The sequence below is a fragment of the Castor canadensis genome, chromosome 7 (genome assembly GCF_047511655.1).
Source record: "Castor canadensis chromosome 7, mCasCan1.hap1v2, whole genome shotgun sequence".
NCBI classification, from domain to species: Eukaryota; Metazoa; Chordata; class Mammalia; order Rodentia; family Castoridae; genus Castor; species Castor canadensis.
The window spans coordinates 14,134,533-14,151,471 of NC_133392.1; the positions used below are offsets into that span (position 1 = coordinate 14,134,533).

The window sequence follows — 16,939 nt, forward strand, 5'->3', positions numbered from 1 at the left end:
TGGAAGACAAACCACGGCAAGACCCCTAGCAACCTGAGCAGGATCGGGGCACACAGCCCCTCCAGTGGCAGCAGTCACTTCTCACCCCCAGCTTATCTTTAGTGTGAGAAAATGAACCCAGTTCAACCAGGTCATCTAATTTTTCAAAACTGGAACTGAGAGTTCAAGTTTTTTAGTGAAATCTCTTTATCTTGAAAATACTGGAAATTAAATTTAAAAAAATAGAATATGGACCAAACAAAAATCTACAACCATAAACTAGATTTGGCTCAGTTTCAGCCTCTGCTTTAAACTAATCCACATTGTCACTGGTAGATGTTCAGTGTTACTGTTCTCTGTGACTGATTTGTATTGTTACTTGGTAGACAGTAATAACATAGACGGTGGTGGTGGAGGGAAACATGGTTTTGTCCACAGCACGTGGAATGTCACCCATCCTACCTTTAGGCCAGATTTACCTAAAAATACCTAGTGGCAGAAGTATGATTTGGACAGCCTGATGACTGTACCATAAAGCAGGCAGACTCCACCTCCCACAGCCTGTGAGAGTGGGGACGACCCTCGGGATCACCCAGGACCAGCTTTCAGGAAGAATGAAAGTAAAGGCCACATGGGGTTGGGTCTTGCTGGAAGTTGCTCAGGTTTTTAGTGATCTAGAGTAAATGGTATAGTCCCCCAAATGCTGATTTTATTTTCTTCCTCTTTTCTGAGAGCTCCTATTTCCAGCTATAAAATAATTGTCTTTGCTTCTCAACTCCAAACACCTCTTCCTGAGAAGTAGCATTCCTCTGAGTGGTTTTCCAAGCCACTGAAGGGAAAGGGGCAGGGTGAATGGATGGGCAGGACAGTAGTCTGCTATTTGTGGCTGTCAAAATCAGAACCAGCAAAATGCAGAATCCCAGGAGTTCTTAGACAGACAAACACAACTCCTTACCCTTCTGTGCATTTTCAACTGATTTCCTTCTGTTTTCTCCACCAAAGAGTACCAACTTCTCTCTTTTACTTCTGGAATAATATGGCAAAAGGTAAAAATGGGTGAAATAATTTGTCCGCATGAAGAATGTAATGGGAGACAATGGGTACAATGGATGATGACTCAAATCTGAAATCCTAGCTACTCAGGAGGCAGAGACCTGGAAGATTGCAGTTTGAGGCCAGCTGAAGTGAAAAGTTTGTGACAGCCCATTTTAACCAATGGCTGGGCATGGGGGCATGTGCTTGTCATTTCAACTATACAGATTACAATAGAATTGTGGTTCAGATTGCCTGGGCACAAAGTAAGACCCATCTCAAAAATAACCAACGCAAAAAGGTTTGGCAGAGTAGCTCAATTAGTTAATTGTGCCTGCTTAGCAATGTGAAGCTCTGAGTTTGACCCCCCCCCACAATACTGCCAAATTATATATATCTATACATAATGCAATGGGAGAAAGCACTGCAGAGTGTATGTACTGCTGTGCACCTCATGAGTGACAGTTGGTTGATGCAAGGCATTGGGAAAAGCATCTGCCCTGCACATTTCTCTAGAAGCCCCTTTTGAAAATGATGGGGAGAGTTTGATTGACTCATAGTTCAGCCATCCTCTTCTTTCCTGCTTCCATCTTCCCAGGACTCAGACAAGTCTGGTCCTGAAAAAACTCTTTAAGACCAGAGGACCACAGCAGGCCACAGACATCCAGGCTGCTTACAAAGAGAACCTCCACAGTGTTTGTGACTGGGTCTTCAGTGATCCATGGGGTAGCGCTGGCATAATGTCTCCATCAACAGCTTCTGAGGACATCAAACACCAGTGGCACATGTCGATATTTAATCCTTACAAAAGCTGTTTATGGTTCTGTGTACTCCTCTTCGCAAACATTATACCTTAATTTTATTAGCTTTTCCAGTGAATTCAAACAGATTAAAGAGGCTCAATTTTCCCTTTGAGAAGTCATGCTGATTTAATTAGTTAATGTTTGCAGGCACTTTTGAAACGGGAAGTGGCATAGAAGTACTAAGTAGTTGGGTTAGGACTTAACACTCTATATAAAACATCTCCAGTCCATAAACGCCATCCCTCCTGTCTCATTGGGTGTGTGGGTTAGTTCCCAATGGGGTTTCATTCCACGGAAAGTGTTTCTGTCTCCTTTTGGATTACAGTGGACTCCAAGGCCACTTACAGTCACCTGTAGCCCCGTGACCATATGCTTGTCTTACAGCCAAGTCCTTTTATCCTCATGTTTTTTTATTAGCACATAGTAAGTGTGCAATGTGGCATTTTCACACATTCATATGATATTCACCTCCTCTGTTACTCTAATTCTTCTTCTCATCCCCCTACTTTTAAAAAAAAGCTTTTTTTTTTTTTTTGCAGTTTTCTAAAATGGGTTTCATTATGGCCCTTTTTAAACATGCTTGCTGTATCCTTCCGTCATATTTTCCCTGCCTTGCCCTCTCTTTTTCTCTCTCCCATTGGCTCCCCCCCACCCCATAATCCCCCATTTATGTATAGTCCTTTTATTTTTTTAGATCTAGTTTACGGTATTTGTCTTTCTCAGTCAGGCTTATTTCACTTAACACGATACTCTCCAGTTCCTCCTTTTTCTTGCAAATGACATAATTTCATTCTTCTTTATGGCTGAATGTTACTCCACAGTGTATATATACCACATTTTCTTTATCTGTGCATCTGTTGATGGACATCTAGGCTGACTACGTGATTTGGTTACTGTGAATACTGCTGGTGTAAACATGAGGATGCAGGTGTCTTTAGTGTATTCACAACTGAGAATCTCAGAACAAATAACTCTTACAAATAGCTCAGTCTTTCCACTTTCATTTCTCCCTATGCAAATATTAGTCAGCACCCACCGTGCACCAGGTATGTTCTTCCTCTTGGTCTCCTTTTTCTGACTGGGCAAATGGTGTTGGCTGAGTGACCTTGGATAAGTCATCATCTCTGCTTTCCTTTATGCCTTTGTCTTCGTAGCAAGGGAGCTCACACAGAATGCTGGGATAAAAATCAGTCCCTGCTCAGTTCTGTAATTCCGGGCCACACATCTCACCTTGGCCAGCTAGATTACTGAGTGAAGAAAGTCAATGTCACCTGCACTCTTTCCACATTGGTATAGTTCTGCCTTTCACAATTGCAGTGACGTATCCCTTATTGTTGAGAAAAAGGAACAACATAGGTGTAATTTTTCTGAGTTATTTTATATACAAATGTTTCATATGCTTCCCTGCCTTCTCAAAAAAAATGTAATTTAATCTCAGAGGGCCATCTTCCTGAATATCATGGTCATACTGCAAGCTACTGCATTCATGCCCTCAAGAGCACTTGAAGTTGTCATTACTTGTGTCCAAGCAAAGTGACCCTTGAAAGCAGTGCTCCTGGAGTTATTTGACTTGGTTTCTAGCCCTCTCCAAGACTTGTTATTTGTGGGTATTCTGAGGCAGTGCTCCTACCTCAAACAGAACTTCCCTTTCTCATTTGCTGCTTCTAAGTTTCTGCAGGCTCATTAGAAATAGGTTAATAATAATAATAAACATAAACAGACTTTGAACGAGGGACTGAGAAGGGCCAGTAAGAGCAAAGGACTCAAGTTGAAATGTGCAGCCTGTCACACACAGATGTTAACTGCTCACTGGCCTCGTCTTCTTCCTTTTCCAGTTGTGGCTGTCTTCTGGATGGGTGAGGTGTACAGAATAAGCATTCTGGGTGAGTGATCCTGTCTCTGGAAATAAAAAACAGCTCACACTTTTGGTTCAGGGACTTCTTAGAGACTGGCATAGAGTAGGTGTCACTACCTGCTTGTTGAATAAATGGCTTCAGAAGCTTTTCGGGCAGTTAGGAATTTTAGAAAATGATGGGTTTAGCGATGCTTTGATACACAAATGTACTTCTGTTAGAAAGATACAAAGTTATAAGTCAGGTTTCCTGGAAAACCTCAAAGTTCTTTGTGACCCAGAAAATGTTGTAATAAAATCACCCTTCCTTTTCCTTCTCCCAGAATGCTTCACCTGGAGAATTTCAAAGAGCCAAACAACCACCTGTTGTCATTCTCCACTCACCATGCTAACTGCTAATGTATCTCTAATTCCCTCAAGTTGAGAGCAGAATATGTATCTTCATGTCTTTGTTTTTAAAAAGAGAAAATTCAGAGCTCTGTACTCATGCCCCAGTCAGATGCTCCCCTTTTAATTTTCAAGAACAGAAAGATCTTGACAGAGACTATTTTTGCTCCATTTCTGGATTATTCTCTTCAATCTTAAGACTGACATGTTATGTCTTTTATTAGTCCAACTTACACTGAATAATGTCTGAAACAGGGAAAGCATGAAAACTAAATATATAAACTAATCTTCAGAATTAAGTTATTCCATGGGATACACTAGAGAGTTCTTTGGTAGTGCTCATGTTTCTGGGTTGGAGTGCGGGTCTTCCTAGCTGGGAGACCAGAGACAAGTTCCTGAGCCGTGGTTTCTCATCCATAATATGAGTATTTCAGTAACTGCTACTGCATGACGAACCTATCCACAGCTTGGTAGCCTTAAACAACTGCCTCCGAATGTTTCCTCAGGACTCTGCTCTTTGGACAGGGCTCAGCATGGATGGTTCATGGCAGAATTCCTCATAAGGATACACTGAGCTGGATGCCCTCCTGGGGATGGAATATCAAGATGGTCTCATTCACTCTGTCACTTGGTATTGTTAGCTGGGGCACCTGAATTTTCCATGTAGCCTCTTTCTTCTTCTAGTAGTCTAGGCTGCCTTTCTTACAGAGCAGCAGCTGGGTTCTAAGAGAGCAGGAACTGAAGCTACCTGACCACTTTAAAGGCCTAGCCTAGAAATAACACAAGGTCACTTGTGCTACCCGTTTTGTTGATCACAGCACATCACATGGGTAGTCAAATTCAGTGAAGGGAAATAGATTGTAGCTCTTGATGGGAGGCATACAAAGCATTTACTGTATTTTAATCCAACACAGTGGATATACACAATTGCTCTTTTCTCAGAGCGTTGCCATGAGAGTTAAGTGAGATAAAGACAGTCAGTAAGCCCTTAAGAAATAGTACTGTTCATTGCTGTTACACAGTATTAAACCAATAAGAAGTCAATCAGTTTTTCCATCTACTCTCTGGGCCAGTCTGATTCATTGCTGGAAAGAGTCAGAAGAGATGATGTGATGCTTTTTCTTTTTTTTTTGGTAGTACTAGGGTTGAACTCAGGGCCTTCCGTAAGAACTCTACAATTTGAGCCATGTCCCCAACCATTTTAGCTTTAATTTGCTTTTTAGACAGGGTCACAGAGTTCTGTACCCCTGAGCACGGCCTCAGACTGGGTGGTCCTTCTACTTCTGCCTTCCTCACAGCTGGGATTACAGGCACATACCACTGCACCCAGCTTGTCTTTTTTTTTTTAAACATTGGTATTAGTATGTATTAGTTGTACAGGGGAATTTCATTGTGACATTTCCATATCTCCCTACAATGTGGCTTGTTTAGCTTCACCCTCGCCATCATTCTACTTCACCCTCCTTCTTTAAAAAGTTTCAAAGATTTCTTGTTCTATTTCCATAAAAGTTTATAAAATACATCAACCATATCCTTCTCCTTCACCCTCCCCCTCCCACTAGTTTCCACCCCCCACCAGCACCAGTTTTATATTCCTATCCTTCATTTTCAAGTGTGCATTCATTATTCAAATGGCTTTTGCTGTGGTATTTCACACACATTCTGTACTTGAATCAGATTAGCCTCCTTTATTTCTCTCCTTCCCCATCCCCTCACCTTTGTTATTCAACAGTTTTTGGTGTATGTAATTTTGTTGTCTTCACACACAGATGCAATGCATTTCAAAATTACTCTCTACCATTCTCTTTTCCTCTCCCACCCCCAGTCCCCTCAAACAGTCCCACTATTACATACATGTGTGCATATAAGATATTATGCATTTATCTTTTAGGTTTAGCTTCCACATATGTGAAAAAACATTTGACTTTTGTCTTTCTGAACCTGGTTACTTTGCCTAACATGATGATCCATTTACCTGCAAACAGCATAATTCCATTCTTCTTTATGGCCAAATAATACTCCATCATGTATATATGGCTTATATCATCAGTTGTAGAGCATCCAGGCTGTTTCCATAACTTGACAATTGTGAATAGTGCTGCAATAAACAGGAGTGTGCAGTATCTTTATTGTATCCTGACTTACATTCCTTCAGATATATATCCAACTTGTTTTTTGAGATAGGGTCTTGCTAACTTTTCAACTATGATCCTCTCATCTCTGCCTCCTGTGTAGCTGGGATTATAGGTGTGCATCAATTCTTTGTTTAAAGGGGCTTTTGTTAACTTTTTTATTTCTTGGTTCTGAGGATTAAAACCAGGGCCCCGCACTAAACACACTTTCTACCACTGAGCTACACCCCCAGCTACCAAAGGGGATTTGTTAATTATATGTGTGTGTGAGTTTTTTAGGAATCAAACCCTAAGCCTTGTAGGCAAGAGCTCTCTCTACCATGGAATTACATCCCTAGCACCAATGCAATTCTTCTTGAAATGATGTTTCAAACAGTTAAGTTGTGCTGTCCTCAAACCATTCATAGTCTAAGAGGATCTTGGATTTTCTGCCAGCATTTTTAGCTTTCTACTTCTTTGTGAAACAAAAAGGGAAGATGGAGAAGGAAAGTGCTCAGCATCACCTTGAATCCTGCTTTCTGGTGTCATGAAGGGAAGTAAGTGGGCAGAGGCAGGGGATGTGAAAAACCCCCGCGGCTGCTCAGATCGTGACTTGGTTCATTTATATAGCACCATTTCACCCAATCCCAAGCAGCGCATTCATCTCATTTTGGCTCTGGAAGCCTGGGTAGAGGTGGGAGTGTGGCTTTGAGTCAGGAGACCAGGATTATAGCACAGAGGCCCCCACTAACTAGTTGTCTAATCCTTAACAAGTTGCTTTGTCTTCCCAGGCTTCTTTTCCTCATCTGTCAAGTCAAATGAAGGTTATGGAATAGACTATCTCTAAAAATCCTTCCAGCTCTCCAGTTCTATTCTGGGTCTGTCTGCAGGTGCAGACAGCGATGTGGGGGCAGGAAGGGCACAGGAGAAGCAGGCAAATGTAGTCAAGAGAATAAAACACTTTCACCTGGAGCAGCCCTGTGTCCTCATGTGTTGTGCAGCACAGGCTTGTCTCCGATTATCCAAATAATTGATTGAGTCCCCTCCTTTCTTTGCCAGGGGACACACAGCTTTAGTTTTTCTGGGAGCAGCAGCTGCTTTTCTGAAATTTCCATCCCAGCGCTTGTGTCTTCCACTGTGCCCTCTCAGAAACCTGTCATGGTTTTTCTGGATGGATGCCCACAGAATTTTAATCGAGAGAGAGAGAGAGAGAGAAGAAAAAGAAAAGGAAGAAGAAAATACTATGTATAACAAAAAGCTAAACTAGATTGTGGCTGACTGTTTTGTTTTTTAATTTATTTTGGCTATTTCCAGGCCTTGGAGCCTGGAGGGGCATCTGTCAACAGCACCTTTTTTGCTACCAACCTGGAGCCAGGACTAGGACCAATGGGTTCTATATGCTTTAGGGCCCTCCTGATTCCTGCCCTAGGTTCAGACTCTTGGTAAATGTCTGTTTAATTAAACCAGATGTTTCCCAAATACCCATTTCCTTCCCTGCCCCAATAAGCACTTGCATTTTCAGAAGGTGGTAGGGGTGAGGGTGTCCCCGTCTTCAGGTAGCTTAATGAGTTTCCTAACCTTTAAAAGGTACAGCTCTCCAACTTTAACTTGTGGAAAGAACCCCTGGAGAGCCAGCTAGAAATGCGAATGCCTGGACATTGTTCCCAGACATTCATCCAGCAAGTTTGAGCTACAGGAAATTGAATTGTACTCACCCCCAGATTAGCTTGACTGGGAGGAATGAGGGACTCCTAAGAAATGCTTGGGTTCTTAGAAACAGAAACTTCATGTTGCTGGTGCTATTTCATATAGTTTAGACAAAATAGATGAAAACTGATGCTAAGTAATAAGAATTCCTGACATTAGCATTAAGGTCATTGCTATGTCTCTGATCCAGGCCACAATCACCTGGAGATGTGGAAAACTCAAAGCAGGGTGGGGCTTGGAATTAAAACGACAGTCTTGAGGAATTGGTAAAGAAGAGCATGAATAACTCTGAAGTCAGAACTGAGTTCAAATTGTGCACTTAACAACTTGGGCAAGTTATTGAACCTTTCTGAGCTTTCATTCTTTTAGCTCCAAAGTTGGGATGTTGCTACCTCCCTGAAGAAGGGCCTAAGATTAGACGAGTTTGTGCACCCCACAAATGAGTGCTCAATAAAGAATTCCTACTTGTAATCAAGTATGTCACTATTGTTGACCCTAGGAGATATGGAGCAGCTGGGCCTCCTTCCCAAAGACCTAAAAGAAGAAGGGGGTGGGTCGGTTATTTTTTTTTTTAAACTTCCCTCCAGGCCTTTGGACCAGGAGACACAGGTGTCGCGTGGGTTTCACAGGCTGAAGGGGCATTGGAGGAAAACAAGAATCGGCAGTGCCGCGTGCAGTGGGGGACCAGAAGCCACTTGAGCTGGCCCTCCCATCGAGGCTGTAGTTTGGGACTCTACGAGGCGCGGCCCGCAGGGCTCGTAAGCTAATGGGGGGATCCACATTCTCCCGCGCACCGAACGTGGGCGGCCCGCTGGTCTAGAGCCCCCCAAATTCCGCTGAGTATCAGGCAGGGCCCTTGGGCCAGGGATTCCGGACCCGCACCTCCCAGGAAATGCACTGGAGACCGAGTTTTGCAGGGAAACCCCACCGTGAGGTCCCTGTCACCAGGGTCCAGAGATCCTCCCTGGAGATGCAGTGATGGGAGCCACCCCCACCCCCACCGCAAGCACTTTCCGGGGGCTCAGCCCGCTGGGGACGGAGCCCTCGGGCCTCAAGGCTCCAGTCTGGGCATTTGAGTCCGGCGGTAAATACTGAGAAAGTTAGCTGGATTGTGTTTAAATCCCACTCTACATCTCCAGAACCCCGAGGACCTTTCTCCTCTCGGTTCCCTCCCGCCGCCCCCCGGCGACCGGGGACAGAGGGCGTCAAAGGCACCTTCCATCTCGCCGTCTGGTAGGCATCAGGCCTGGGGACAGCGAAGAGGACCTGGGAATCTGGCCGCCCTGCGGAGGACAACTCAGGATAACCGCCCCCTCCGGTCCCCCAATAATATAAAGCGCGAGCCCGAGGTCTGCCTACAGGGCCCCAGACACCCTAGGAACCGGACCGAGCGTGGGTTCTCCTAAGCGGCGGGAGGTGGCAGGGTGGCGGGGTGCGGAACACCCAGCTCCGACCCGGAGGTTTGAGGGTCCCGCAGGGTGGAGGTGGCGGCGGGACTGCGGGACGGTGGGACAGGCGGGGAGCGCCAAAGCCCCTCGGGGCCCGCCACACACACTCGCAGCCATCCATCCCCACTCCCTCCCTGCCTCCCACCCGCTCGCCGCGACCCCCGCCCCCAGCCCCTGTCCTCCCCCGCCCGCCTCCTCCCCATTCTTGGAATTGTGTGGAAAAATTCTCAGCCAAACCTCCCACCTCTCCTCTCCCCCCCCCCCACTCCCTTTTAAAAACCCCCTTTCCTCCGCGGCCCCTGCACTCTTTGTGAATGAGCGCAGGGAACACGGCCCTTCCCCCGCCCAGGAGCCACGCCAGACCGCCGCACTCAGAGGACTGTTTGTTAATAGTCCAATTAGATAATTGCCATCTTTCACTCCTTTTGCTCCGCATTTCCCATAAAGGAATGAATGGGGAGAGCGGCGTGGAGAGGGCTTCTGCCCCGGCAAGGTGACGAGAAGGGCTGGAGCATGCTCCGTGCACAAGGCCAGGCGCTTGAATTGAATCATTGTAGCCTAATCAATGCTCTTATTGGATTACTGGCTGTTGCTTTTCTCAAAGATATTGTAGCAGAGACAATGAAATAGCTAGGGGAAAACTTTTTTTTTTTTAAGCAGATCTCACAGTTGAGATTTTCTCTGCTCTCTCTCTCTCTCTCTCTCTCTCTCTCTCTCTCTCTGTCTCTCACTCTCTCTCCCCCTCTCTCTCCTGCTGGACTCTGAGTACAAAGCTGCCCTTTGAATGCGCTGCCTCAGGGCTGCTGGAGGTGCAGGCATGAAAAAAAAATCCAACTGGAACTAAATGAAGAGAGGTGGCAGTTTAAGATGGCTGTCAGCGTCGAGGTGTGTTAAGGAGTTGCTTGGGGGAGAAAGCTTGGGTGTTTTTTTGTTGTCGTGTTTTTTTGGTTTTTTTTTTTTTTTGAGTGTAGGGGAGAGACTTTTGGGGGAAACTTTCTCTCCTCTCCCCCACCCAGAGGCAACTGCTTTCTTTGCTGCAGGGTGTGCGAGGGGTATTCCCCCCTCCCCCCTCATTCAGCTCTATCTGGCGAGTGTGGAGCAAACCCCTCTAGCCAGTATGTGAGCAGGAGGGTCAAAGGCAAAGAGAAAGTTAATAATGCCTGCTAATGGTACTAACAATTCAGGATGAATCTTGTCAAAAGTTTTTCTGGAAGTGTAGGTCTTTGATTGTGTGTTTCCTGAAAGCAAGACCAATCATTTCCGCTTATTCACTGGCTAAACCCCTACTTGATTGGGGACAAGGACAGAAACCATCCATTACGATCTGATATATTATCCAAACAATTTAGTGTATTCATGAGGTAACCGAAACGTGGGGGCTGCGAAATTACCCGTAATCAATTGCAACAGCGAGTGTGCATCCCCCTGGGTGTCGGACAACTACAACTCGCCGCCGTCTCAGTAACAGACAGGAGCCGCAGCATTTTGGAGTTGCGCTGTTCGCTCGCTACCTGATCGCCAGGCTGAGGACACTGGACGTGCTCAGAGGACGCGGGCGCTGACGAGGCGGCCTCACCGCTACTCTGCTGGGATCCTGGACCAGACCGATCGCCTCTCTGTGAGCGCGCCACGCTCCCGTCGCCGCTGACCCGCCCGCGGCCGCCGAAGCCGCCCCGCAGGGACATTCGTTCTTGCCGCTTGCCTATCGCCCGACCAAGCTCAGGGGCTGCGTTGTAGGGGTTTTGCCCCCCTTTGCCTCTTTTTTCCCCCTTTGTGCTTTTCTTCTTTTTTGTGTGTGTTGTTTTGCCTATGTTCGGGAAATCAGACAAAATGGACGTCCGGTGCCACTCGGACACCGAGGCCGCCCGGGTCTCGAAGAACGCTCACAAGGAGAGCCGGGAGATCAAGGGCGCGGAGGGGAACCTCCCGGCCGCCTTCCTCAAGGAGCCGCAGGGCGCCTTTTCGGCGTCTGGCGCTGCGGAAGATTGTAACAAAAGTAAATCCAATTCTGCAGCCGATCCGGATTACTGCCGCCGGATCCTGGTCCGAGGTAGGCACCCGCAAGGCTGTGGGGCAGGGCTGCCAGGCGCGTTTTCGGTCGCAACTCCGGAGCCGGAGCCGTGCGCCGCTGCCAACCCGGGCAGGCGAGGAGGGAGTGCTAGCAGGGACTTCGGAGAAAGTTGCTGGCCCTCCCCTTCCCGGGTTTGGCGGCCGCTGGAGGCTTGAGTCTGGGGCTCACCAGTGCGCGCTCTCCAGGGGCCTCGGCCCTACAAGCTGTAAGGGGCCCCGCCAGCCTGGCTACGGGGGAAGCCGAGGGGCTGCGTAGATCGGGCGGGCCACCAGGCTGCGGCCTCCGACCCGGGAAAGGTGCAGGGACCTCCGGCAGTACGTGTGCGCGCCCTACGGGCTGGAGGACCTTCTGGGAGCCGGCCTGCTGGCTCCTGCGCCCTGGAGGGCTGAGCGCACCCAAGGGAGAGAGCGGGCGCTAAAGAACGGCAGCCCATCGCCAGCTATGGCCAGGCCAGTTGGTGCGCGGGGCCGAGGGCTCAGGCGCTGTGCTCCAGGCCTAGCCACCGCTGCTAGGAGAAGCTACCGAGTCGGATTGCGTTGCTGCCGATGCCGCCTTACTGTTTGGCTCGGCCTGGCTTGGGGCACGGCGTGCGCTCAGCTCGGGCAAAGAGCGGCGGCAAGGCCGGGTCGCAGCCGGCACCGCCCCCGCCAGCAGATAGCCAGGCCCTACGGGCCGGCCGGGATTACCGTCCCTCCTCCTTGCGCCACCAGAGCTTGGGAGGGCCGGCGATCTGGGTTGGGGGTGGGGACCTTTGGATCTCAGGGTGCTCAACAGCCTGGGGTCCGCAGGACTAGTCAGTAAGCGCACCCTTAGATACAGGGGACCCGGGTCGCGAAGCAGAGCCCCCAGCCTCAAGGCAGAAGGACCATCCACCTATTTGGAATTGATTACCCACCCCCCCTCCCTTCTCTGGAGGGTCTGCAAGGACAAAGTCTGGTCCCTCCTCTGTCAGTGGTGTGAAGTGAGCCCCTTTGAATCCTCCCCCCACCCCCCAGTACACACTCACACACACACACACACACACACACACACACATACACAAGGTCTTTGGTTCTCTACTATGGACGTGCCCCCCCCCACACTCTTATATCCCCGTAGGCTGCTGGGGACTGTGTATCCGCAGCCAGTTCAGGCCAAGAAAGTGGGGGGAGACTAGAGGGTTCTAGTGGCTGACATCTCCGCTTCCCTAGATGCCAAGGGTTCCATCCGAGAGATCATCCTGCCCAAGGGCTTGGATCTGGACCGGCCCAAGAGGACGCGCACGTCCTTCACAGCGGAGCAGCTCTACCGGCTGGAGATGGAGTTCCAGCGCTGCCAATACGTGGTGGGCCGCGAGAGGACCGAGCTCGCCAGGCAGCTCAACCTCTCCGAGACCCAGGTACAAGGCAGCCAGGCAGCGCACAATTCTGCACCAGGCTCCCTCCCTTTCACCCCCAACCTGCTCTTTCTCATAACCTAACCCAGCTTTGGACAGAACCTCCTAGAGGAGGTGGTGGAGATGGGGCCATGGGGAAGAAAGGTCTAAGGCTTCCTCCCCTTCGCAAGCTGTCCTTTCCCCTTTGCATTCCAAATTACACTCTGCCTATCTTGACCTGACCCAAATCCTGTCTTTTTGGAATTCTTATTTGTTCCCAGGCTTGAGGATTTTTGGATAGCTTCTGCTAAACAAAGAACTAACTTTCTGCCTCTTTTGGGGCACCCAATTTTGGCCAGATTCTCAGTAACCCCTTTGGGGCTCCCAGCTTTACCCATTACCCAGGCCCACGTCCAGGATGTGGGATTAGAAAGGTATACAGGTCCTAGAGCCCTGTCTGTGCACATCTGCTGCCCTGACACAACTTTGAGTACCAGTCTGGGATCCAAGAGGTCCTGTCCTCTTTGCCAGTGATGTGAGGTATGGGATGGGTAGCAGATCTGGCCTCTTGGGACCCAGCACTGGCAATTGTGCTTTAAGGGTCTTCTCCTTACATTAAACCTGTATGTTGGCCCTGGAGCTGGCCATGTGAACTCTGGGCACAATTGCTATAGAGCTGAGAGTTTTGCTTTATGGAACCCATTTGGGGGCTGGCCAGGGCAGGCCACCAGCTTGGATTAGGTAAGGCAGTCTTCTTTCTGTGCAAGGGTCTCTTTCCTTATACCCAGTCCTAAAGCAGGTAGGGGGCATTTTAGGCTTGGAATGTGGGCTGCATGCTGAAGCCTAAGGACAGCACCGATGGGATGTTCTTTTGAGTTTGAGTCAGTATGTAGTTGTTCCTATTCTTCTGTTGGCACCCCCTCTTAGTTTTCAAAATCTAGACAAATGGTCTTTCCATAACTGCTATGCTCCATTCTAGGTTACTGCTAGGCCAAAGGAGGGGCAGAAGGAAGTGGAGAGTAGTATTTTGTCTACCTCAGCCTTCTGTTTTCTTCCCATGGTTCCAAAGTTCATGATTTACCGCAGTAGTGATAAATTAAGAGTATCACTCAGCCCATCCAACCCAGCTGGCTATGAGAGGAGGTGGGGAAAGCTTGACCTATAAAGTCCATCCTGTACATAGTACTCCAGTCTACAGCCCCCTTCCCTGCTTGCTGCTGGTTGATGGTAGGCTTAACCTAACAAGCAGGAAACCGTCCCGTGCAGCCTTCACCAGGAGTAGCACTTCTGGGTCTAAATTTGAGTGCATTGGACCCAGGCCTGAATCCAGAAAGGCTGAGAACCACTTCTTCCACCCACCCTTCTTCCCGCACTGCATCCTTCAGGCCTCACACCCTGTACCGGAAATTGGGGCTCTCAGGCCACAATGATTCCCACATCTGTGAGCTCCGAATCCGCGGCGGGGCTGGTAACGCAGCAGCCCAGTGAAATTCCTTCTGGTCTAGCTTCCAGTTAGTGTCCTGGACATTTTTATTACTGTTTTTGTAACCGATGCTGCCTGGGCCTGCTTCCATGACCCGGAAGCGCAGCGCGGTGGAGTTGTGTCCCCCTCGTGGCATGGTGGCGCCAGCTTCCCCAGCATCTCCTGAGCCCGGACCTACAGGGTGGGGACGTGGTCGTGGGGTGGGGCGGGGGGAATGGTAGCCCTCGGGCACCGCGAGCCCGCTCCCTCTGACGATCGTCTTCCCTGTCCCTCTCTCCCATCCTCGCATCCCTGCGCGCAGGTGAAAGTCTGGTTCCAGAACCGCCGCACCAAGCAGAAGAAGGACCAGGGCAAGGACTCAGAGCTGCGCTCAGTGGTATCGGAGACCGCAGCCACGTGCAGCGTTCTGCGGCTGCTGGAGCAGGGCCGCCTACTGTCGCCGCCCGGCCTGCCCGCGCTGCTGCCGCCTTGCGCCACCGGCGCTCTGGGCTCGGCGTTGCGCGGGCCCAGCCTACCGGCCCTGGGTGCGGGCGCTGCGGCGGGCTCGGCCGCTGCCGCCGCTGCCACCGCCCCGGGCCCCGCGGGTGCCGCGTCTCAGCATCCGCCGGCCGTCGGCGGCGCACCGGGCCCCGGGCCCGCGGGGCCGGGAGGACTGCATGCGGGAGCGCCGGCCGCCGGCCACGGCCTCTTCAGCCTGCCGGTCCCCTCGCTGCTGGGCTCTGTCGCCAGCCGCTTGTCTTCCGCCCCGTTGACAATGGCTGGTTCGCTAGCTGGGAATTTGCAAGAACTCTCCGCCCGGTACCTGAGCTCCTCGGCCTTCGAGCCTTACTCCCGGACCAACAATAAAGAAGGGGCCGAGAAAAAAGCGCTGGACTGATTTTAAGTGTTTCCCTGTATTTATATTTATAGTATCTATTGTGGTGATATTTATGGACTCACGCGCGTTAGGCGCGCAGGGCTCCTGCGCTGGCCTCCTGGCTCCCACTAGGCCTCTGACAGCTCTCCTTTCCCGCCAGGCTCTGCTACCCATCTCATCCGCTTGGGCTATATTTCCCCTCTACCTTTCCTCCGTGTCTTCAGCCCCAGTCCCCCAACTTCCTTCTGAACCCAGGAGCGATCCAAAGAATTGGGGGAAATGCCCGAATTAGCCAATCTGAGGTCCCCGCCAATGTCCATCCCTGGAGGGGGAAAAAAAGACTGGTTCTAAATCCACCGCACGAGACACCTGATCTAGATCGGGCCGCCGTCGCTGCTGCGGATTGTTCCTACGAATATGTGAAAGACCCAAGGTCTGAAAGGCTTGTAGGTTTCTTTAGATCAAAAAAGGAAGACATTCCTTCCTCTTGCTGGAGAAATCAGGGCTTTTCGGAGACCCTGGGCCCCACTTTGCGGATCTCGATACACACCCAACTTCCTGGCGGGACAAAACCTGCCGAGTTTTCACCACTTTAGAAAAACTCCAATCACAACCTCCCTGATCCAGGGAATGATAAACCAAGCATCATAGTAAGGCAACGGTGGTAATAAATTTAATCTAATCAGCAATAAAGAGTAAAAATTCCTACTTAAAACTGGATGAAGTGGAACCAGTTTTTAAATACCCATAATAATACAGTTTGGAAGGTATAAGAAAATTTAGGGCAATGCAAAATTGAAGTTCTGGGTGTTGTGACTTTAGACAGGAATTTAAGAGGGGGTGGAAGCAACAGGAAAAGCCAATCTCACTAATGAAAGACAATTTACAATCTTTTCTCTAAGGCTGTATGGGCGGTGGCCTATGGTTTAAAGCAATGGGGACGCCAGCGCTTGACCGTGGCTCAGGCAAAATTGCTGGATTCGAAATAAATCAACACCCACTGCCTCCTCTCCTAAACTCCCAGATTCAAACCCTGGCAAGCACAAGGGAAACGCCTGGATTTCAGGGCAGTTCTTTGCGTGAGGGGAGGTAGGGACACAGCCAGGACGGCCCGGCAATCTGCTCTCCTTGTGCAAGTGGTTCTCTGCCCGGCGGATAGGAAAAGCAACCCCCTCCTTCCTCTGTCTCCCCAGGGTTTCAATAGTTCCAAGTCAGAACCCCAATCACCACTCCAGCGCGTCCTCACCTCTTCACCCTGCGCAGTCACCACAATCCCCTCAGCCACAGCCACTCGCATTTTAACCAAAATCACAGACCCAGACCGCGAGGTGCGCAGTGTCTAGAATGTATTCGTCCATCTGAAGCGAGTGCAAAACATTTTTTAAGAATAGTAACTTTATTGTAAATTATTTACGTCGGAAGTTTTTTTTTTCCTTTTCCTTTTTTTTTTTTTTAGGCAAATAGTGAAGCAAATAATGAACGATTCAAACGCGGGTAGGTGTCACCAAATCCTGGCTACTAACTTTGTTCTGAATGTTTTGAATATTTGGATGTTTTGTATTTATGTGGTGAGAGTGAAATATATATATCTATGATGATAAATGAGGTGTATTTTTGTCTTATATTTTAAGGATAAAAAAACAAAACAGGAAGAAGAAGAAAAAGAAGACAGACCCAGCAAATGATGAGTCTCGCCTGGGGACTCCCGGGGCAGAGGGTGGCAGCCCCTGCAGTGCGGGGGCCCTGCGACTGGTACCGTGAGCTCCTGGGATGAGGTTTGAGGCGGATCTCGGTACCCAAAGAGGCAGAGACGCCTGGCTACTAAGGTCTGGTCCGCTTCCTGAGTGTCTCGGATC

The 16,939-nt window shown here is 49.3% G+C and overlaps 1 protein-coding gene across 1 annotated transcript; it reads left to right on the forward strand.

Moving 5' to 3' along the window:
- The first annotated feature begins 10,803 nt into the window (after window positions 1–10,803).
- Vax1 (ventral anterior homeobox 1) lies at window positions 10,804–16,694 on the forward strand. The gene is made up of 3 exons (XM_020185949.2): window positions 10,804–11,369; window positions 12,581–12,768; window positions 14,529–16,694. The coding sequence occupies exons 1-3, from the start codon at window positions 11,129–11,131 to the stop codon at window positions 15,102–15,104; spliced, it is 1,005 nt and encodes a 334-aa protein (XP_020041538.1). The 5' UTR covers window positions 10,804–11,128; the 3' UTR covers window positions 15,105–16,694.
- The last annotated feature ends 245 nt before the right edge of the window (window positions 16,695–16,939 follow it).